At 44.5% G+C, this 23,009-nt stretch overlaps 1 protein-coding gene across 2 annotated transcripts in view; it reads right to left on the bottom strand.

Annotated features, from left to right (window-relative positions):
- RXRG (retinoid X receptor gamma) overlaps positions 1 to 23,009 on the bottom strand; it is a 44,146-nt gene that overhangs the window by 2,717 nt on the left and 18,420 nt on the right. Inside the window, exons 1-8 of one of the 2 annotated variants that reach the window (XM_082473598.1) lie at positions 21,785 to 22,015; positions 16,515 to 16,659; positions 14,161 to 14,340; positions 8,417 to 8,577; positions 8,171 to 8,300; positions 6,713 to 6,845; positions 4,865 to 4,956; positions 3,493 to 3,598 (exon numbers count right to left, since the gene is read on the bottom strand). In XM_082473598.1, the coding sequence (XP_082329724.1) occupies positions 3,493 to 3,598; positions 4,865 to 4,956; positions 6,713 to 6,845; positions 8,171 to 8,300; positions 8,417 to 8,577; positions 14,161 to 14,340; positions 16,515 to 16,587 (875 nt within the window). In that variant the 5' untranslated portion in view covers positions 16,588 to 16,659; positions 21,785 to 22,015. Of the gene's footprint in view, positions 1 to 3,492; positions 3,599 to 4,864; positions 4,957 to 6,712; positions 6,846 to 8,170; positions 8,301 to 8,416; positions 8,578 to 14,160; positions 14,341 to 16,514; positions 16,660 to 21,784; positions 22,016 to 23,009 lie in introns of those variants that run through there. The other variant, XM_082473597.1, reaches the window with a different exon arrangement.

Below are 23,009 nucleotides of genomic sequence, written 5' to 3'. Positions count from 1 at the left end.
TTGTGCGCTTCCACTGCAGGGGGCACAGGTTTGATCCCTGGTCAGGGAACTAAGATCCCACAGACCTCTCGATGTGGCAAAAAGAAAAAAACAGGAAGCCTCTGAGTGCATCTGAATGGTATCACCATTAGATAAGAACATGGTCATGGCTCTGCCACGAAAGAGGTCTATGTAATTAGGCAAGGGAAACGGCTTCTTTATAAAGTGTGAAGTTAGGCTGACGTTAGCTCTGAAAATGTATTTTTTTACTCTAAAAATGCCAAAGTTTTACAATGTGTTAAATGCTAACCATTCTAGACGCAAACTCTTATATATAGAATGGATAGACAACAAGGGCCTACTGTATAGCACAGGGAACTATATTCAACACCTTGTGATAAACTATAATAAAAAGAATATGAAAAAGAATGTATATATATATATGTATATATATATAACAATCACTGTGCTGCACAGCAGAAATTAACACATTGTAAATCAACTATACTTCAATAAAATAATTTTTTAAAAAATGCTAACCATAAGACTGCTGTCTTTGCTGTCTGTCCCAGGTTTAGCAGCTAAGATCAGGAGGTAGAAGTAAACACACCCGCTAATAGCCATAGCCACAGGGCGGCCGTCGCATTCCTCGCTCACCTGTTTGGCAACAAGGGGGACTCACAGCCTTTGAAGGCACCTGCTGTGTGAGAGAAAGAAGGTTCCTGCAAGCTCTGCCCCCTCTTGAGTTTTGATCTCTGCTTCTGGCTGGAGGAGGCAGAACCCGCCCCTGTGAGGTGTACTTCTGAAAAGCCTCCACAGAGTGGCAGCCCTCCACCACCAAGAAAATGGCCTTGACAGGGCTTGTGTGCCACCAGGAACCCCTTCTACCACTTTCTGCAAACCAGAGGTGACCAGCCTTCGGCACACTCGCCCACCTGGTTGAGCCAAGTGACATCCCTGATGGACCTGCTCAGCGTCAGGGTGGTCACCCGCTGTGCAGGCTGTGCTGGATTCACCCAAGGGACGTGCAGGGGCCCCGTCCCTGCACTCCCTCCCTGAACTCCCAGGCCCTGCCCTGGGCCAGGCAACAAGTGTTGGCATCTCTGCCTAGTGCCTGGGGGACGCCCAGGCCCCTGGCAGTCCCCTTCCTGGGAAAACAGGCAAGTTCCAAAGTTTTTAAAGTGTTATTCATTAGAAACAATCTAAATGTCAACCACAGAGCGATGACTAGATACATACAGGATACACCCATCCTGTGAAATATTACAAAATCATTGAAAATAAGAATTTTGTACTTTTCAATATCTGATAAAATGCCTAAAATAGCTAATGGAGCAAAATAATACGCCAAACCATATGATTTCAGATCTGTAAATATACATTTCTATGTATACATACATTGATACACAAAGCTGCTAGAAAGAAATATACTTCCCAAATTTACAATCAATTTATATTACCCTATTTATTTTAAAAAATTGTCCTTATTTCCTACCAAAGCATGCTTGGCTTTTATAATAAGATGAAAAAGAGTTCTCTTTTTTAAAGAGGTAAACAGCACTACCTAGAGCCAAGTCCAGGAAAAGGATGAATATGAGCCTTCCTAGTCCTAATGCCTTGCACACAATATGTGCACACACACACACACACACACACACACACACACATGAGTAATGCTGCCTTACAGCTGGGAGATTCGGTGGATATCATCCAGCACAGGGCTTTCAGTCAGCTCTCACCGGCCAGAAGCTGGGCTGATGCTGGCAGCCAGGCCCTGCTTGTTGGGTAGGGCTCTTTCAATCTCACCCACTTCAGATGTAGGAGAGACTGCCAGGTGCCTAGCAAAATCCATTCTCCCCTTCTTCCTTGGCATCCAGCTGCACACATTCTCCAGTCTCCTTCTTGGCTAGCTGGTCCATGTGACCAAGTTTATACAGTGGAAGTGAGTAAAGGGAGGGGGTGCCCTTTCCAGGTCAATGTGTTGCTCACATAGCCTCACCTCTGTGCTCCTCCTCCTCTTTCCCTTCCATCATCAGCATACAAAACACAATGAGGGCTTCCCTGGTGGCGCAGTGGTTGAGAGTCTGCCTGCCAATGCAGGGGACACGGGTTCGAGCCCTGGTCTGGGAAGATCCCACATGCCGCGGAGCAACTAAGCCCGTGAGCCACAATTGCTGAGCCTGCGCGTCTGGAGCCTGTGCTCCGCAGCCAGGGAGGCCGCGACAGAGAGAGGCCCGCGCACCGCGATGAAGAGTGGCCCCCGCTTGCCGCAACTAGAGAAAGCCCTTGCACAGAAACGAAGACCCAACACAGCCAAAAATAAATAAATAAATAAATAAATAAAAAATTTAAAAAAACAAAACAAAACACGAGACTCGACGACATGGTGGAACCCCAAGAAGGAAGGAGCCTGGGTCCCTGAGTGATGGTGTGGAAGAAAGTCACCACGCTAGATTGATTACCCATCCAGGACTGATTTGTGAGGAAGAAATAAACTTGTGTTCAACTACTGACATTTGGGAAGTCTGTTGTCACAGCTTAGTCTCCATACACACAAAGCCTGCACATTTATTGTATCAACTGGCTGGACCCCACTCACACAGATGCATTCATTGCCTGTGATAAAAAACGAGCTCAGCCTCTTCTGGACAATTGAGAGATAGTGGCTTATGATCCAGGAAAAATGGGCTAATGGAAATTAGACTCCACAGAGGAATAAAAGTCATCAGTGAGAATTGGGAGCATAGGTAATTAATCCTAAAAACAAACTCATGCCTTTAAAGAAGTATTTTTCAAGTTTCATTTTTCATTTTCTGTGAGGTTTGAGGATCATATTCTCTCTTTTTAACTAGAGTTAGTGGAGGAGGAAAACTTTTATTCAGCTGTACTTGGGGGAAACATTTGGGAAAAGGATTTTTTTTAACCACTCAGGAATACTGGTAGATGGCCTCAGAGATCCTCTGACCGATGTCTTCCTTCTCAGACAAGAAGCCCAGACCCAGGACCTTGCCAGAGGCTACAGATGGCACCCTCGGAGCCAGCAGTCACCTCGCCTGGCTACCAAAGCCTGTACCTTTTACTGCATGGGGGCTTCCATGAGGGCAAAGCAGAAAGCAATGCAGTCACACTGAAAAGCACAAGCTCTTCGACATCAAGCAAACTTGGGTTCACAACCTGCCCCACCATGCACCAGCTCTGTGACCCTGGGCAAGGTTCCTTTTAGAGCCTTGGGACCTCTTTAGAAATTGGAGCTAAGGATTCCCACCGTATTTCGTTCACTGGGGTGTTCATTCAACATTTAAAGATGAATACTAATTGTTAGGCTCTGATGCCAAAGTGGTGAACAGTGGGTGAACAAGACAGACGAGACCTCCGGTTTCATGGAGCCAGTGTCTGAGTAGCTTTGAGACGGTTGTGAAAAAATCTAGACAGTGCCTGCTGCATGTCGCCATTCATTAATGGCAGATCAGAAGAGTTGCTGCGGTTGTTACCATTCTTCCAGGACTCCCTCACCTCCCTGGTTGTTCCGGGTACTTCTGCTTGGTGTAGGCCTCGAGGGTGGCATAAACCTTCTCTCGCAGAGTCTCCACCTCAGAGGGGTTGGACAGACCCTTGGCATCTGAAAAAGACAGCTGATTCAACCTCTCCTTACACACCTCTGTGGGACACCCTTCTACAGAGTCTGTCCCCATTCACACAGGCCACCTCCCGCAGAGTTACAAGAGACACGCTGGATGGGGGACATTGTGAAATACACAAAGCCAGCCCTTTGTGCCCTCACACCTCCTTCCTGTGCCCAATCTACCCAATAAACTCTTGGAGCAAAGGTACGCACCGCTGACTCCAAGGAGGAGAGTTTTTTTTTTATCCCGGCCAGTCTAGAAATACTACCTTCACACATTTATTGACTGCTTACTATGTGCTAAGTATGGACTGAGTAAAGAGATGGGGTACAAAAACCGGACAGACCCACATCCTGCATCAATTAACAGACCACCTAATTCAGGAGGTGAAGCATGTGCATCAATTACTATGTAATTCTGAATACTCATCTTTCTTGACCCACAGCAGCATCTGAAGAAGCTGATCACTTCCTCCTTCTTGAAATGCTTTTCCTCCCTGGGCCCCGCAGGACACTACTCTTTGGTTCTTCCCTGTCTCACTCACTGCCCCCTCTTAGGCTTCTTTGCTGGCTCTTCCTTTTCTCTGCAACCTCTAAATATCACCATGCCCCAGGGCTTAGCCCTCAGCTCTCTGCTCTGCAATGCCTCTACTTTACTCCCGGTCTCAGAGCCTTGCATGCCAGGTCTAGGCTGATAGCTCTCAAATGTACATCTCTGGTCCTGCCTCTTCTCTGAACTCCAGACTCACATAAACAATTGCTTCCGGGAGAGCCACTCTTGGGCGTTTACTATCCATCTCAGATTCTCCTGTCCAAAGTCTTGATTCCTAGCCACCCACCCTTTGAACCGCCGTTTCAGTAAATGAAATCTCTGTTTTTCTGAGTGTTCAAGAAAACAAAATGAAAAATTCTAAGAATTGTATTTAATACCTCTCTTTCTTTCACACCCTATCAGCAAATCCCATTGGCTCTGCCTAAAAATATATGTAGAACCTGATCACTTTTTACGGCCTTCTTTGCTACTACCCTAGCCCCTGGCATCTCTCGTTCTCCCCACTTGCCCCCAAACATGCACACTCCACGCCCATTTGAGACCCTTTTCAAGATGGCTCGAGGAGCAGAGGCCATGAAGAGTTGACTCTTTGTCCTCCCGAGGATAGGTCTCCTGGCCCTCCCTTATCTGTCTCTGCTGAGCTAGAGGACTAGAGAACATCAGAGCACTGGGGGCCGACCATGGAGGAGAGCTAAGCACGGCGCACTCACCTGGGTTAAATAGCACGATGGCTCGTAGGCACCCCAGCTCCGACTTATCCATCTGCATGTCTTTCATTTTGGAGACCAGCTCAGTCAGAACTCTGTTCACAGGAAACAATGGCAGGTGATGAGAAAATCATGAATACCAGGCCAAGGGCTGATAAAATGAATGCAACCAATATTTATTATGTACCCACCCCATTTTCCAGTAGATGCGCCAGGTACTAGGGGCACAGAGATGGATAAGATACAGTCCCTGATCTCAAAGAGCTCACAGTTTAATTAAAGAAGCAGACACAGAAGCAATACGTAGCAGCAACACAAAACCAATAACTGCCATGATCAAAGTCCCAGGGAACACCAAGGATGAGGCAGTGAACATAGAGAGGGAGCTGGAAAGGCAGCCTAGAGGATTTGTGAATTGGCAGAAATGCAACGGGCAAAGCAGGGTGAGGGCATCGCATGTCTGGAAGAACACTGCAAAGGACGGCGTTCCATGACAGGGCAGAAATTTCTAGACACCATCAAGAGGGCTGAGTCAACTGAAGACCGTGATGGTCTCCATGTGGAACATGTTGTGGGAAAAGGCAGGGAAGGAGTAGGGACATCTTAGATGGACATGTGCATGGCCCTGGAAGACCATTTATGATGGGGTTGGGAAGGGACCACAGGGCCCTGGCACTGGACAGAGACACTATTTTCAATCTTACTCTTCCTTTCCCAGTTCTCCATCCTGTCACCCACCCATTCATCTCTCATCTCTTTAGATCACCTGGCTTAATTTTCTTTCTTTCTTTTTTTTTTTTTAACATCTTTATTGGAGTATAATTGCTTTACAATGGTGTGTTAGTTTCTGCTTTATAACAAAGTGAATCAGTTATACATATACGTATGTTCCCATATCTCTTCCCTCTTGCATCTCCCTCCCCCCCACCCTCCCTATCCCATCCCTCTAGGTGGTCACAAAGCACAGAGCTGATCTCCCTGTGCTATGCGGTTGCTTCCCACTAACTATCTATTTTATGTTTGGTAGTGTATATATGTCCATGCCACTCTCTCACTTTGTCACATCTTACCCTTCCCCCTCCCCATATCCTCAAGTCCATTCTCTAGTAGGTCTGTGTCTTTCTTCCCGTCTTGCCACTAGGTTCTTCATGACTTTTTTTTTTTCCCCCTTAGATTCCATATATATGTGTTAGCATACTGTATTTGTTTTTCTCTTTCTGACTTACTTCACTCTGTATGACAGACTCTAACTCCATCCACCTCATTACAAATAACTCAATTTCGTTTCTTTTTATGGCTGAGTAATATTCCATTTTATATATGTGCCACATCTTCTTTATCCATTCATCCAATGATGGACACTTAGGTTGCTTCCACAGAATCCCAGACTGAGACTGTCGCTCTTATAGCAGGATTCCCCCAGAGAGCCTGGTGCAGAGACCAGCAAAACCTCAGCTCATCTTTCCCAGATTCCTAAAGTCAGATCCTAAACCTTCATTCCCATCCAGGCCCCCTTGGGTAAACAGTTCAAACTCCCCACTCCCACCTTACTAGGTAATGTCAATAATACAGTCTCTTCCCTGGAAACCTTTAGGGATAATAGGGTCTTTCATCTGTTAGCAACTCTGTTGACCTGTGACTGACTCCATCTCCTTGGATTACCATTTCTTTTAATCCCTTTCTCATTCCTCAGGTTTATGTTTTCATGTGCTTAATGGTCTCTGCTTCCAGCCAGTACAGCTGATTGGGCTGTCCATCCTACATCCCAGCACTACCCACAGGTACACACACACACACATGCACACATGTATACACACACACATACAAGCGCCGGAAGCAGAATAGAGCCACCTGTCAAAGATGGAGCCAACCCCAGCACTGTGGGCACTGCTCCGGTGGACGTGTAAACCCGTGGCCAGAAGGATGCCATCCTGCACAGAAACCGAGCGGTGGGAAAAGGAGGCGATCAGCAATTCATTCCACCCTGCAAGAATAAGAAGGAGGCCTTGAGGGAAACCTGACCACACTCTTGCTTCACTGATAATCATCCAAGGCATGTATTATTATCCTTTGGAATAAAAGCAGAACCAGAAATCCAGGGAGGTCAAAAACTAGTTCCAGATGACACCACTAATTAGTGGGGGAACAAAGGGTAAGACTGGGGTCCCCTGACTCGTGGGTATGCTCCTCCCCCACAGTCTCCCCAGTGCAGCCCAGAATGGCAGCTTGAGGACAAGGACTCTTTTTTTCCCTCCAATTCATCAACAAATATGGATTGAACACTTAAAGGGTAATGGTCACTATGTTAGCTGCTATGGTAGATAGTAAAGAGCTGTAGTAAAGAGCTGCAGAGTATACCCTGCAGTGTCTGCCCCCAGGACCTGACAACCTAGCTTTACTTCTTAGGCGTTGTCTAGTAGCACCCAGCACGGCATGTAGCCTTCCATCGACACTCAGGGATCGCTCATTATCTAATAGGGCTGAAATAAGTGGACTGCCTCCCCAGGCTCAGCGAATCTTCATGAAATTTCCCTGCCGGCTCCATGACAAAGAGGAGATTTGGCATATGTCAACTGCACAGTGTCCCAGAAATGGGAGGCTAGAGAGATTACAGCATGTAGAATCTTAAAATAGGAAGGGACCCTGGAATCCATCTAGTAAAAGCCTGAGCAAAAATCTTTGGCTTCCCCTATTTCACCTGTGAAATGGGAATATCTCTATTTTCTAATTTCATAACAGTAATGAGGCACACCTTCAGATTGTCTTGAATAACAATTGTTTAACTGTCTTTGAAAATTAAATGCAAATTATAAAGGCTGCATAAAAGTTGCATGGAAAAAGAGCCTTTCTTGGTCACTAAAAGGATTCTAGGAAGCAGTTTAAGAGGACGAATGGACAGAAAAATCTCATTAAATAGAAAATTCTCACCTTCTTGTAAACCTGCCTTGTTTTTTTAATTATGCGTGTGTTTAAAAAGTTATTTTTCTCTGATAATAAAATGCATGTAGAAACTAATAAAAATTTCTTTAAGTATAAAAGAGAAAATTTAAATATTAAAAAAAGAAAAAGAGTCTTACTCCTCCATTAACAAACAGTGTTTCATTTGGAAATGAAAGTTTTGGGGGAGGGCCATCCAAATTTCAGAGCTTACCAATAATATAAAAAAGAACAACCTCGCATAGGGTTATCCTGTCTCAACAAGGTGCACAGCTTGGATGGGTTACAGCTCCATCAGGTCACTTGTTTTAGGATCCCAAGGGTAATTTCAAAATGGCAACCCAAGAAGAAAGGAGCCCTGCTATCGCTTACCTGCCCGGAGCAGAATGACCTGGTCCTCCAAGGTGAGGTCAGAGAAGTGGGGAATACGCTTGGCCCATTCAACGAGAGTAAAGAGCTGCTTGTCAGCAGCATGGCATATGTTGGTGACGGGGTCATTTGTCTAAAAAAGGAACAAGGTACTCTGAAAGGACAGGTTCTAGGACTCAAACATACTCCTTCCTCACCTCCAGCCCCCTCCAAGAAATGGGAGATGGATGGAGATCTAAGACCACCTACCGAATTCTCCATGTTCATGTCACCGTAGGATTCTGTCTTTGGTTCAACAGCAAGTTCAGCCTCCAGAATCCTCTCCACGGGCATATCTTCATGGCCACTACTGGCACATTCTGCCTCACTCTCAGCCCGCTCCCGGCTTCTCTGCCTTTCTTCTTGCACAGCTGGCAGGGACAAGGACGTGCAGACGTTACCATATGCCCAGGACAACTGTGGGAAAGTTAATTACAGCCCTAAGCCTCAGTTTCCTCCTCTGTAAAATGGGCATCATGGTGGTAATGAATCAGAGATGCTGTCATGTTAACAGATGAAACCAAGAAAGCAGAGCTCAGCTGTTTTCTCATGCCTGTGCCAAACTATGGGTTTTTTTCAGTCCGTAGTCTTTCCAGTTCATTATGGGGACCACTCTAAGAAATGCGCCTTTTAAGCTTTAATAACCTCCAATTCTGCCCTTTCTTTTAATGAACCACTGTCTCCTTGCATGCTGTCTCCCTTATCCTTCTTCCACCTGCTACCTCTAATAAACTGTGAGCATGCAATAGTTAAGTAACAAGCACATTACTCTAAAAACTCCCTCTGTCACATCCTGTGCATCATCCTTGGCATTCACGTCCCATTAGGTCTGCCCCTAGTGCACCGGCCTGAACACGGCATCACCTGATCTGACTTGTCAGGGAAGATCTTCAGGGAGCCATGTGGGTATTTAGTAAGCGAAAGGGTGGAGTAATGTCACCTAGATGACATTTCAGAATCAGCAGCTGATTTGGGGGGTGGGGAAGGGTACACAGGCAAAGGCGGAGGCTGGAATTTTCTCAGATTCCCCAAGCTTAGGGTTTTCATCAAAGAACCCTCTGGGTCTGTACATTAGAATGTCAGGCAGACCCCTTTCCCAATTCTGTGCTCTTCACTGGGAGAACAGTCTCTATGGGGTTAGTTTCCATCCTCTCGAAAGCTTCAGTTTCCATCTTCTTATTCCCAGTAGCAATAAGCAGAATTCAATATTGGCACACATTTTCTAAATCCCGAGAATCAAGAAAATTATACTCTAAGCAGTGGCCAAGAGGGACCTCAGTGACAGCTACTCCATGAGCAATTTCTACCTCTCATCTCCTCTCCTTTCCTCCCCTTTGTCCACTTTCCAAGGCACCTCTTACTCTCTGAGCCACAAGGCTGCGGAATGAACTGGGACCGATGCTGGACATCTAGTTTGTCACGCAAGTGATATTATTGATCTCTCAAAGTAGGTCAGAGAAGGGTCTGACAGCACAAATACGGCTGATACATCACCGTCTCTAATAGAGACACACCAAGAAACCTCAAGATGAGAATGATATTCAGGGGTTGAGAGGGAGGGAGGGTAGGAAGGAAGGCGTAAAGGAAGAAAGGAAAGAGAGATTAAAGCAGGAGAGTAAGAAAAAGAAGAAATGGATGAGAAAGAGAGCAGAGAGGACAAAATAGGAGAAGAGCAAAAATCATGTACCTTGGAGTCAAAGAAATCTTTTTCAAAATGGGCCCGACCACTTCCTAGCTAGTAACATCGGACATGGTACTCAGTTTATAAAGCCTCAGTTTCCTTACATGTACAGTGGGGATTATAGTACTTACCTGAGATTGTTTTATGAAGATTAAACAAAACAATTATTTAAAAGTTTTTTGAGAAGTAGCATTTCCCCTCCCCTTGGCCTCTCTTTCCACTCTCGGGGTCGGCTCTGGTCCTCTCTCTAACCCCGCTTTTGACCTCTTCCTCCTTCTCCCTGTTTCTCTTTTCCCCTCATCCTTTCTTTCTGTCCATTCTGTTAGCCTTCATTCACTGACAACATACAGAAACTCTCATATGTGTTTTTATCATCAGTTGGATTTGCTGGTTAAAGTTGAATGCTTCTTGTATTAATTTTTTTTAAAGGTAGATTAATGGGCTTCTATTTGTCTTGATTTGAAAAGATGGACGAAAGCAAACCAAGTTCCTCTTGTGGCCCTCAATTGATTTCTTCTACAGACTTGTAACACTCAAGGAAAATAACCTTCAAGCTCCAAAGAAAATAACCTTGTCTTCAGGGAATTAGATTCTTATTCCAATTTTGCAATTAACTGAGTGATCCTTTGCTATTCAATTCTCCTTTTTGTGCCATAAATCTTACTGTCATCAATGAGGAGTCATGTATCTGTTGTTGAAAGAAATCTTCTACAGCGCATTTTGAGCTACTGCTACTCAGTACATCAGGGTACATTGAGGGGCCAGTGGGGCCTAAAACAGGATTTTCCGTTAGCCCAACACACATCTATTGCGATGTATTAAAAGAGCCAAAATTTATGGAGCCCTTTTTCTGTGTCAGAATTATGCTCAACACTTTTCGTAATTATATTTCATTTAACCCCCACAAGAGCCCTCTGAAATGCTATGAGCCACAGAGAAGTTAGGTAACCTGCCTGAGGTCACAGAGCTAGAAGTGGTGAAGCCAGCATGTAGACCCAGGCTGGCTGCCTCCTGAGCTTACCCCTGACTCCAAGGCTCTGGGCTGGTTGGATTAATAGACCCACAGGAATGTCAAGTGCTGACCACAAATTGCCTCAAAAATAATCCATTCTCTTACTACCCAAACCTCATTATATGACCAAAAATTATGGAAATAGACTTCTCCAGAACCCTTGAGGATTGTTTGGTGGCCTGGAAGTCAGAGCGTCCCAGTCCTACACCAGCTCTGCCATTAGCTTGCCATGTAAGCTTAGGCAAGACCCTAGCCTCTCAGAACCTCTGCTTCTTCTTTCAGGAAATGAATGTGTTACATCAGACAAGAGCAAATGTCCACTCCAGCTTCGCCATTATGTACCCTGGCTTTAGGCAGGTGAATTCTGAGCCCACCCCAATTTCATCTCTGTCTGTCTGTCTGTCCAACTCTCTAGGAATGTAAATTCCATAGTATCACTCAGTTATCTGTTCCAGGATTTTATTATTCTTGTCCTCAAGAAAGTGTCTGAACTGAGCCCCAAATTCTGTAAATGAAGGCCAGAAATGATAGTGGCAAAGGAAAGGCTGCCCAGTAACATGTTTAAAGTGACCCTCCATATAGTGAGATGAGGAATTGATTCGCTTCTTTGCCTTCTCTTTGTCAGGGTAAATAGTATCAATTCCTTTAGCAATTTCTCAGAGAGCCCCTTTTCCCCTCCTAATCTTTATTACTCAGCTTTTCATCACTCCTGTTGCTCCACATTATTATTATTTTTTTAATGCAGGAACCAAAACTGGACCCAATTTGCTATGAAAGAATCATAATACTAGGTTTAAAAGAAGGACTGCCCAGGCTCTTACAATCCACATGTCCCTGTTTGACTTAAAGAACCACGCTTCCCATCATTTGCTCTGTGAACCACTCTGACCCTAATTGAGCCAGAAATATTCAGGTTGAGCTTTGAGAGTCAGAATTAGACTGTGAGGCAGGAGAATCAAGTATAGGTGATTTGCAATCTGCAGCAATCATGCTCTATGCTGATGAGAGACACACTTTGGGGGCATTAATTTTGTTTTGACTATCACGGTGGTGGAAGCTACAAAGAGTATCAATTCTATCCCAGTGAGGAGAAGACAGTCTCGACCAGCTGATTTTTCACATCACATGCTCCAGTCTAGAAAATTGTTGACCCCTCTACAGCAAGTATGACACAAGCATGAAGTAGTCACTCAAGTCATACTTGATGAATGAATGACTGAGTGAATGAATCATTTTTAGAAGCTCCTGCATTACTAAAACTTATGATTCCAATATTTAGTTTAAATCACTCATCCATTCTCTCAACAATTTTTTCTTAAATGTCTACTATGTGCTAGTCACTGGTGATATAGCAGTGGGGGGTGGGGGGGAAAGGCAGGAAAAATATCCCTGCGTTCTTGGAGACAGACAGCAGACAAAATTTTAAAGTATGTTCGATAGTGGTAAGTGCTGTGGGAAAGAGACTGGGAAGTATGAGGGTGTTTGGGGCAATCTGAGACAGTGTAGTCAGGCAAAGCTTTAACAAGAAGTTGACAATCAAGTAAAGGTACGAAGGAGGAGAAGTGAGTCATGCAGGTACCTGGGAAGAGGGCAGTCCAAGCAGACAGAACAGTAAGTGCAAAGGCCCTAGGGTGGAAGCACCCCTGACGGCCCAGCAAAGAGACTGGGAAGGCTGGAGCAGAGAGACACGGGGCAGCCAGACTATGTATGACCTTGAAGTCATGACCAGAATTTTGCCTTTTTTTCTGAGTAAGAAGGGAAGGCATCAGAGGGTTTTGGTGAAGGAAAGGCTTCACCTGACCCACTTGTTCAAGGCCTCACTCAGGTTGCTTTGATAAGGAGAGACCGGAGGAAGATAAAGATGGAAGCAAAGAAACTTCTTAGGAGGCTATTTGTATTATTACAAAAAAGAATGGTGGCTTGGTGATAACAGTAAAAATAGTGAGACATGGAAAGATTCTGAACATCTTTTGAGAAAGAGACAAGATTTCCTCACCCATTGAATGCGGTGTATGAAAGAAAAAGAGGTGTCCAATGGCTTTTGGTCCGAGCAACTGAAAAATGGCTATTTCCTAAAATTGGGAGGACCGTGTGATGAACAGGTTGGGAGGGCAGATTTGGGGGTCTGTCAATTTGAGATTCTGACCTGAGAGTAAGAGGTCCTAGTCTCTGTTCATCACCTACCTTGGGGACCTTGGAAAACTCACTCCATCGGTCCAAGCCTGTTTCCTTGGCTGTAGAATGGTTAGGGTTATTAAGTTATTCTCAAGGGCCACCTCCGTCTCAAACATGCTAGGAATATCATTTTTTTTCCTTCTTGGTAGCATTTTCTCTTAGAAGGGGCTCAAACTTTTTCTTCATTTGTCCTTTCAGCCAGCCTCCCCCCTCCTCACAGAAAAGAAGTTCTTCAAGAATAAGAAGCCACCTGGGAGGGACTAAACTCCTTGTTCCTATTTCCTAGAGAGAGAGGCAGGACCTCCTTACTCTGAAATCTATTAAGATTCACCATTTACACCCTGTACTTGCTTGAGTTCACTAGCTAATTAACTGCCCAATTCAAGTTATTTGTATTACTTAACGGAAAGACTTTTTGATCTGTACATAAACAAAAAGCACTTTCAGATTTTTTTTTCTACAAAAACCCAGCTAACCCACACTGTAAGTTTGAAAGATGTAACATTTAAAAACGCACGATGATGATCTCTCTGAATGAGAATGCGAAGTCTGATTAATTGGTAATGCCAATAATCCCCAAAGACTTTGGAATACACCAATCTCAGAGGATTTGTAGCAGACCAAGGTTATAAAAGCCCAGAGAGATTAATCAAACCAGCAGGCTTCCCCAGAGTGAGGATTAGAGGGGAGAAGTCAGCTCTGCCCAGAAGGTCAGTCTGATGTTCCATTACAGGGCAGCACACAACGACCCCGAGACCTCAGCTCTGATGCTGCCTGGCTATTGGAAGAGCAAGGGAGAGGGTCCAGTTTGGACCATCATCTGAGGTCCAGGAGAGGATAGGTGAACATGGAAGAAGAAGAGGCTCTTGCTCTCTTTGCTCGGGGGTACACATTTATCAGGGCAGGAAACATTCAACTGAAATACTCGAGAAATCATGGTACCCAAAGTCATTCCCCCCTCCGCTTCAAACCTCTTCCACATAGTCCAGCCTAGCAGGACTCTTTCCTATGTCCTGCACTTGTTTCCATTATTTATATGCAAACTGCTCTCCCCCGAGTGGAGGGAGGGGTAGTGGGGAACCTCACCTTCCCTCTTCATGCCCATGACAAGGCACTTCTGATAGCGACAGTACTGGCAGCGGTTGCGCTGACGCTTGTCAATGAGGCAGTCTTTATTATCCCGACACGTGTAGATGAGGTCTTTCCTTATGGTTCTCTTGAAGAACCCTTTGCAGCCTTCACAACTGTACACACCGTAGTGCTTTCCTGGTCACAAGAAAAGGACATTCCATAAGTTATTCTTGTGTTTATTTGGGTCTTTCATGCAAAAGAACCCCTTGGCTCTTGCCTAGGGAAACTGGCACATCACCTAGGCAATGGGACAGAAAGCAAAGCAGGGAAGGCAGGCTTGATGACAGGAACCAAACCAAGACAGAGTAAATATGCCCTTCCTCGTGTCTACCCTCTGGAAGCGATTCTCTGGAATCACTAATTCCAGAGAGCATTATTAGAAAAGTCCTGACCTAAGATTTTGCTTACATTTATTTAATAGGGCAACTCATGTTTAGTTAAGCAAAATGTTCTGCCTTCATTTAAGACATTAGTATACATAAGAAATAAAAATATTTATGCTTATTACGTATTACCTAGCAGGAAAAGAACCTCAGCTTCACACATATTTCCCCATAATTGAAGCCCAAGGACTTAGGAATCTCACTTAAAAGTATTATCCTCTATCATAAACTATGAACAAGAACCTGAGTTATAAATTTTTTAAATACTACTGCCTATTGGAGGAATAAATAGGTATATGATCTTTATGGCATAATATGACATATAATCTTGAGATGTGACATAAAGATCTGATGGAAGGTAGTTTTGCTTGATCCAGAATAATCTGTTACATGTTTCATTGCCCTTATTACCTGTTCCACACATCAAGTTTTCCATGACTTCAGACAGAGATGGCTAATTTGGTCAGGAGAGCCACCATACCCATGCCCACATAGGCATCAAGAGTCAATCACCATACTCTTTCTAAGTAGAAGTCTTCCCAGTACTACACACCATGCAGCTATGCTCAATGGACTGGAATTGTGGAACTTGAAAAATATAATGAAACAGATCATTCAAAACATATTTATGTCTGATTCTTGAGTATATGACATGTGATATTGTTTAGTTATAGACCTGACATGACTTTCTAATTTGGTTGTATTTAGGCTGATATCGAAGTGAACTTGAAGTCCCTAAGAACTAGCCAATGTAAATATCTGCATCCCAGGAGCTTACATTTCAGAGGAAGCCACTCTAAGATGCAATGGTGGCTAGAGATAGCCTGCTTGATGAAGTTGGTCTGTGCCTAATCAGTTGACTATACTAATTTCCTGAACTCATAGCAATAATAAATATGGGATTTTATCTTGGGCTCGAAGAACCTAATGCTCTCAGCTCTGAAGTGTTTGTCTTTAAGAAACATGGGACCAATTTGTCATTCCCGTGGTTCTTCCATATACGAAAGAACTGCCCAACTTTCAATTAAACCATAGCAGAAAAAACTCTCTATCAGGATGGCTGGAATTCCATTGCTATGGCAATGGTCAAGTCTGCATGATTTGGAAACAACTTTTTGAGAACAAGCAAACATCAGCCGTGTGGCTAAGTTCCAGGCACCTGGAACTTTCAGTGGAGTGACATTTTGCAGTGACTTTGGTGACAATAAAAAAATGAGAAAATATTGTCAGCCATCATAGACAACTATAGAAAAGAATCTTCCTCATTCATCAAATCAGAGATTCAAATGTCATCAAAATTGTTGAGATGGGGAGTGGTGAGGCGGGAATGATGGAGAGGTAGGGAAACAAGTCAGGAAAGAAATAATTTGGGCAAAAATGGAAGAGGATCAAAGAAGATAAAATCAGTGAAAACACACTTATTTCCACCTATGGAAACATGTTAAAAACCTAGAATGTTGTAGAAGGAAATTCGCTAAAATATCAAAGGGTTTATTTTGTTGGGAACACCATAGATAACTCTTTGTTTTCACTGGTACTTTTCTAGTTCTCCCACATTTCCTATGTTGGGGTATTATTTTTAGAATTATAAAAAATATTTTTTTAAAAATTAAAGAGACTCTAGCTTGAGATACTTGCTCATTACAACAGCTTCTCTATCCCAGATACACACGCAACACAGTAACTCCAGGGAAGGGCTTCTGAAATGTTTTCTATAAATCTAATCTCACCACATGAAATTATGCTTTAAATTCATTAAGGCTGTGGTGACAGAAATTTACAGCCTGGGCCCCAAGCTGAACCATCCCCAAAGACCCCTTTTCTCTCGTTGGGTACAAAGGAGCCAAGTGGGCAATGGAAGAGGTGTCTTCTCTGGTATCCCCATTGCATGGGGCACTTGGGAGGAGTGTCTGCTTCTGTACATACCTGAGGATCTGTCCCCACAGATGGCACAGATGTGTTTAACCAGAGATCCAGGGCTAGTGGATGGGTAGTTCATGTTTCCAATGCCAGGAAGCCCTGGTAAGGGTTTGATGTCCTCTGAAATGCTGACACTGTTGACCACATTTAGCTGCAAGAGAAAAAAGTACAATAAAACACAGAGCCAGGGTAAACCCAGTCCCTGAGGCAGAAAGCAATAAGGCCATCCTTGAGGGAAAAAAAGTGGTTCTATTTCAAGAAGTAGTTTCCAAGTACAGAGTATCTAAAATTGCCTATGAGGGATGTGAATTTAAGGGAGAAAAAGAGTAGCATAGAGGAACTAAGTCATTTCTAAATGCCAAAACCTAAACCGAAAATCACAACACATCTACATCAGAGCTCTCAGCTTTTACTCATTTTACTCATGTTTTATTTGAGCTAGAAATCCACGCTGAACAGCACACTTAGGACAAGTCCTCTGTGTATTTTTTAATTTTTTATTAACTACATCCTGCTTATTCAGCAGTACTCCAAGGGGAGCTACGGCCCTCAGGCAAAAGACTTAGACTCGGAGAGAACCAAGCAAAATATGCAAATCCATCCATTTAGTGAATCAACAGTCCTTCACAAGCACTCACTATGTCAGGCACTGTGCCAGGCTCTGGGATACAAAGGTAAATAAAATGCACACTCTTAAGACGTTCACAGTAAAATGGAAGAGACAATAAGTGTAGTGGGCATCTCAACGAGCCTACTGAGGACGGTAAGCCAAATGCCCAAATCATTGCAATAGCACCAAAAATTAGGTTAAAAGTCCCAGATCATGTTTTTGAACTTGTCTGTAAGGAACAAATATCTTCCCATGAAAATATAAAATCTTTAGAGCCAGAGACCATCTGCCTTGACTTCCGGGTGCCTGACGTGAACCCAGAATGTGGTAGGGAGTTGGTAGAACTGAGTGGCTGAATAAAGGAATGTGTATGTATCCCTTTCTTCACCCCTTATCACAAGTTAACATTAACTCCTCACCGCCACCTGAGAAGCTGCCTCTACTTGTGTGTTTTGTATTCATCAAAGAAAAGTTAAATAAATACAAGCCAGTCGTCCAATCAGCAGTGTTTCTGTACCCATGGGTACAGGTCAACATTCTAGGCACTGTGAAGGGAGATATGAAACGGAGGTCTGTCTTTCATTCCTCAAAAATGATCACAATCTCACTGAGAAGTCAGAACGTGCCCCAAAATAAAGAACACTTCCAAGTAAGTTCAAACAAAGGTGGTGCTGAGTAAATGTGAGTTAAGTGCCTGGTAGAGGCACCTGGTGAATATCTGGGGGTTTAAGGGAAGGTCCGCTGACTTCCGCATGGTCTATGTGACTTTTGCCTAACTGAAGTGACTGTAATTCCCAAACTGAACCAAAGGTAGGATTTTCTTCTCTATTCAAGGCCTTTGGGACAGAAGGAATGATCAATAAAACCTAAAATACAACAGAGCCTGAGTTAGGTTCCTTCTAAATTTACTAGCTTTTCAATTCACTAAGCAAATATTTATTGAGCACAGGAAGTGGGCAAAGGCTCTGGGTTAAATGCTGCAAGGGATGCAAAAAAGAAAAGACAGCTTTCAGGGCCTTGCTTTGAAATCAAAGTCACCAGGAATTCTTAAAAATTAATTCATATGAGGGATGAAAACACATACATGGTGGGAGAATTCTCTCTCCTCTTCCTCCTTCTCCTTCTTCCTCCTCCTGCTCCCTCCTTTTTTTTTTTTTTTTTTCTAGCCATGTTATACGTTAGTCTTTTTTTTTTTTTTTTAATTTTATTTATTTATTTATTTATGGCTGTGTTGGGTCTTCGTCTCTGTGCGAGGGCTTTCTCTAGTTGCGGCAAGCGGGGGCCACTCTTCATCGCGGTGCGCGGGCCTCTCATTTTCGCGGCCTCTCTTGTTGCGGAGCACAGGCTCCAGACGCGCAGGCTCAGTAGTTGTGGCTCACGGGCCCAGTCGCACCGCGGCATGTGGGATCCTCCCAGACCAGGGCTCGAGCCCGTGTCCCCTGCACCGGCAGGCAGATTCTCAACCACTGCGCCACCAGGGAAGCCCCCTCCTTTTTATACAAGGCTAAGGCAAGACATCTAGGTCTTATGTTCAGTATTTTGTTTTGTTTTGGTGTAATATAGTGGTACTCAACCCCAGAGGTACACCTGGGAGCTTTGGAAAAAATTAATTCCAGAGCCCCACATCCAAAAGTGGCCTGAGGGCCACTGTGTGCTAGGAATTCTGAGTGCCTCAAGGAAATAGTTATTAGCACTTAGATCCACCCCATGAAAGGGATGTATTTTAGAAGAGATGACCCCCCAAAAAAGAGCCCTCTACCTAACCATGACTTTGTCTGCAAATCCTCAGATGAATAAGAAAGGTCATGGGAATAAGGAGGAGGACACCATCACCTCGGGCTCAGGAGGCCCTCACCCACCTTCCTCTCCCACTCCCATCTCCAACAGGACCAGATCCACCACCTCCAGCCCACAACAATCACAGAACAGTAATTATTGTTCTTGCTACTGTTAGTGCTACTGTCCAAGGAAAGTTTGCTCAGCGCTAATTAACTATTTTAATCCTTACCACAACCCTATGAGGTTTTCCTATTTTTCAGATGAGGAAATTGAGCTGTAAAGTGGTTTATTCTTAAGTTCATTCAGAAATCTTGGGATACAAAAAGCAAGAAGACACAGGCACTAACCCAAGAAACTGGCCATCCATGAGATTAAAAGCCAGTTGGGATAATTTAGGAAAGCAAGTGAGATTAGGGAAGATGTCCTGAAGGAAGGAGCATTTGATCTGGGACTTGACAGCTTTAAAAAACAGGGAGCACAGGGAGATCAGCTCGGTGCTTTGTGACCACCTAGCAGGGTGGGATGGGGAGGGAGGGAGGGAGAGGCAAGAGGGAGGGGATATGCGGATATATGTATATGTATAGCTGATTCACTTTGTTATAAAGCAGAAACTAACACACCGTTGTAAAGCAATTATACTCCAATAAAGACGTTAAAAATTAAAAATTGGGTAGGATTTGGATGGGCCAGTGATGGACAAAAGGTTTTGACAACAAAGGCCTGAAGGGAAGCCCAGGTATTTGTGTCCGGTGGATGGATGGGAGACAAGGCTGGGAGGCGGGCTGTGACAGAGCCCGAGACTTGATTGCCCGGCTAAAGAGAGTGGATCTAATCTGAGAGGCAATGAGGAGTCATGAGGTTTCCAGCAGAGACAAAACGTCCTCAAAGTATGAGGCAGCAGCAGGGGGAAAGACTGAAGGAGAGAGACACCAAGACTATTGCACCTGCCCAGGTACCAGGTTAGGTGCCTTCCCAGATCCAACAGGTTGGAGCTGGAACCCTGGGCTCCTGGATCTCAGGTCATCATTCCTCCTTCCCCACATTGTCTGTCTTGTGTGGCGGGAGCTCCCCAGACCGCCCCTGCCCTGACTGCTTCCTGCCCGACTTCATTGGCAATGTGCACGAGAGGAGCCGACTTGCTTCTGGTCACTCTTTCCTGGAAGCCTCTCTCCAACACCCCTCCTCTTCCTGAGTTGGGCTGGCATTAGGAGGCAGTGGTTGGGACAGGTGGGTTGATGCCCTCGTCTCCATCAGCCTCTTTGCCGGCTTGGGGTTTGCGTGGGATCAGAGCAATGGTAGATGAGATTGAAGGTGGTCACCAGAGCTCAAACCCATTAGCTGCATGGTCCCCAGTGCCGCGGCCCCAGCTGTCTTGTTCCATTAGAAGCGGCTCTGCTGAAGTGAGCACTTTAGAGCCGGGATTTACCAGGCGGCCGGCTGCTCCTGAGAACAGGAGAGAAACACACTTGGCTGGCCTGTCTTCCATTTGCAGACTCTCAGCCAAGGACTGAATGCATCCTAGATGCCCTGGAGCCATCACAGAACATTGGGAGCCACATTTCTGAGCGGCTTTCAGCCCAAATTATTCCACTCAAGGCAGATACGTGGCCAGACAGGAAGGCTGCAGGCAGGCGCGCCTCTTCCAATGAGTGGTCTCCTTAGAGTGGCATTTCTTTAACTGAGTGAGGGTCTTTGTCAAAAAAAGTACAGAGCCTGGACCTGCCACTTCCTTGCTGTGTGATCTTGACTGGATGACTTCATTTAGAGAAGCTGTTTCCTCATCCACAGACTAGAGCAGTGGTTTTTGAGCTCAGAGAGTGTGTATAGCAGGGGGTGGCGAGGTTGAGTAAGAAGCCTTCACATTTCCCACCTCTAGTTCACCAGACCTGTTTTTATTTAACATGTAATGGCTTCTAAACATACTTTCACTTGAAGGAAAGACTTTATGGCTTTTTAAAAAATCATTAAACAAGATGATCTTTAAGGTCTGTTCTAGCTCTAACATTTGCAATTTTTATTATCAAAGTATTCTCTGTAAAAATGCAAGCATCTGAAAGGCTAATAATTTGGTTATCAATCACTATCTGGGCAGGAATGATCAGGGACAGAACCCAGGTCAGGCAGCAGGGTCAGGAGAGGAGAAAGAGGAAGGAGCCTTCCAAAGGTAGGGCCTGCTTCGGGGTCGAGCCAACAGATATCATACTTACAAAAATGTAGCATTACACACACACACACACACACACTCAGAAAAACGTGATCTAGATCATTCTGTCTGAAAGCTGCATAAATATCTTCTCAATTATATATTTGGTGTTTTGGGAAATTGTTCACTCCACTTAGATACTCCCCAGGGAAGGGACTGAGTCTTAAACATTTTTTAAATCTCCAGTGTTTAGCGCAATGAATGATTGTTGAAATGAACTTCTCTAGAACCTTTCAACAACAAAGTACACACACCTGAACCAATGATCACATAGTTGCATAATATACATCACCTAGGTGTATGATATAGCACCTAGGTATAATAATATTAATAATACCACATTATTGCCATAGAGCATCATAAGTGCTTAAGCAGTGACTTTTCAAATCCACATCTCCTTTGATATTCATAAAAATCCCTGTAGGGTAATCAGGGCAAAATGTGTTGCCCCACAATAGAGAAAAGGGAACTGAGATAAATATAAGTTAAAGTGGTTTGCAAAAGTTTACCCAGTCCCTGCCTCCGGAGTATCAGTTCATTTCTCTTTATTCCTCAAGACTTAAAATCCAACAAGAGTAAAAAAAAAAAGAAGCTCAAACACCGGGAAGACAGAGCACAGAACGCGACAACCCCCCCTGCTGCTCCCACACCGAGCACTTCCCTTCACCCGCGAATTGCACTTACCCTAGACCCAGGTCACAGAAGGCGCATGTTTCCCGGACAAGTCCCACTCAGCCTCAATCCTGGGCAAGAAAGGCAGGCTGCATAGGAATCGTCTATCCAGTGTTCAGAGGCCAACTCACCGTGGCTAACACTGAGAGCGCTAGATATCATGTGTTATCTAGTTAATTGGGCAAAGTGTCACTGCCGTGTGGCTCCAGAACCCAAGCCCCAAACGCTGCTCAGCTTCACCAGTGCTGGCAAGCTTAATATAGCTCCCAAAGCCAAACTTGGCCTTGGCCTCTGCACACAGCCCAGTTGGCCAGGACCAAAGCTTTCAGCTGACCTTTCAACCCCAATCCCTCTGTACAGACATATGGTCCAGGAATAGCGGCCCTGCCACTCACATGGCTGTGAAGCTGAATTTATTGGCCAGGTTTGGCTCAATTAGACTGGAGTGTGGTTGCTAAAAGCAGGCTTGGAGGGCCGGTGCCTTGCCCCTTCCCCACCCACAAGCCCTGTCACTGGTCATTACCTCACCCTGTCTTATTTCTTCCTGGATACAATGATTGCCATTTGAAACTATCTGGTTTATTCATTTCGTTTTTGTCTGTCTTGCCTGCTACAGTGTAACTGCCATGAAAGTACAGACTTATTTAGTGCTTGTCCCCAGAACCTAGGACAGTATCAAGTAGTGCCTGATACAGAGTAGATCCTGCTAAATAGTTATTTGAATGAACGTGAATGTCCTTTGCAAAGTTTCACTTTTGTCCCAGAATTTCCACCTCTCTTTCTGTCTCTAACCTATTGACTTTGATCTGCCTTCCTGGCATCTGTTCACATGAATGAAAATGAATAAACCAATCTCTTCAAGTCCCACATTCTAAAGGGTATGGTATCACCAGCTCTGCCAATGACAGTGGGTGAGGGTGGCATAAACCCATGTCCCTCCCCACCACTGTCTGGTCCCCACTCATCCAAGTGGTTGACATCTGGAAGACACAACAGGAAGTTCACAGGGCCCTTTTCTATGTTCCCTTCTGTTCTGCCCCTACACCTACGACAGCACGTACAATGTTAAAATTTATCTGTATGATGTGGCACGTCCCTCACAAGACTCCTTGGGAGCACCGATTATTCATCTTTTAATCCTTAGCAGCCAACAGGAAGATCCTGGGGTCACTGGTTAAGTCAGAATACACCACAGCAGTGGGCAAACGCAGCATCATAAATACTGAGTGGGGGTGTG

Source organism: Balaenoptera physalus, assembly GCF_965194825.1.
Source record: "Balaenoptera physalus genome assembly, chromosome: 1".
In the NCBI taxonomy this organism is placed as follows: domain Eukaryota; kingdom Metazoa; phylum Chordata; class Mammalia; order Artiodactyla; family Balaenopteridae; genus Balaenoptera; species Balaenoptera physalus.
The sequence above is the reverse complement of the archived record's forward strand: the minus strand, read 5'-3'. Positions and strand labels throughout refer to the sequence as shown.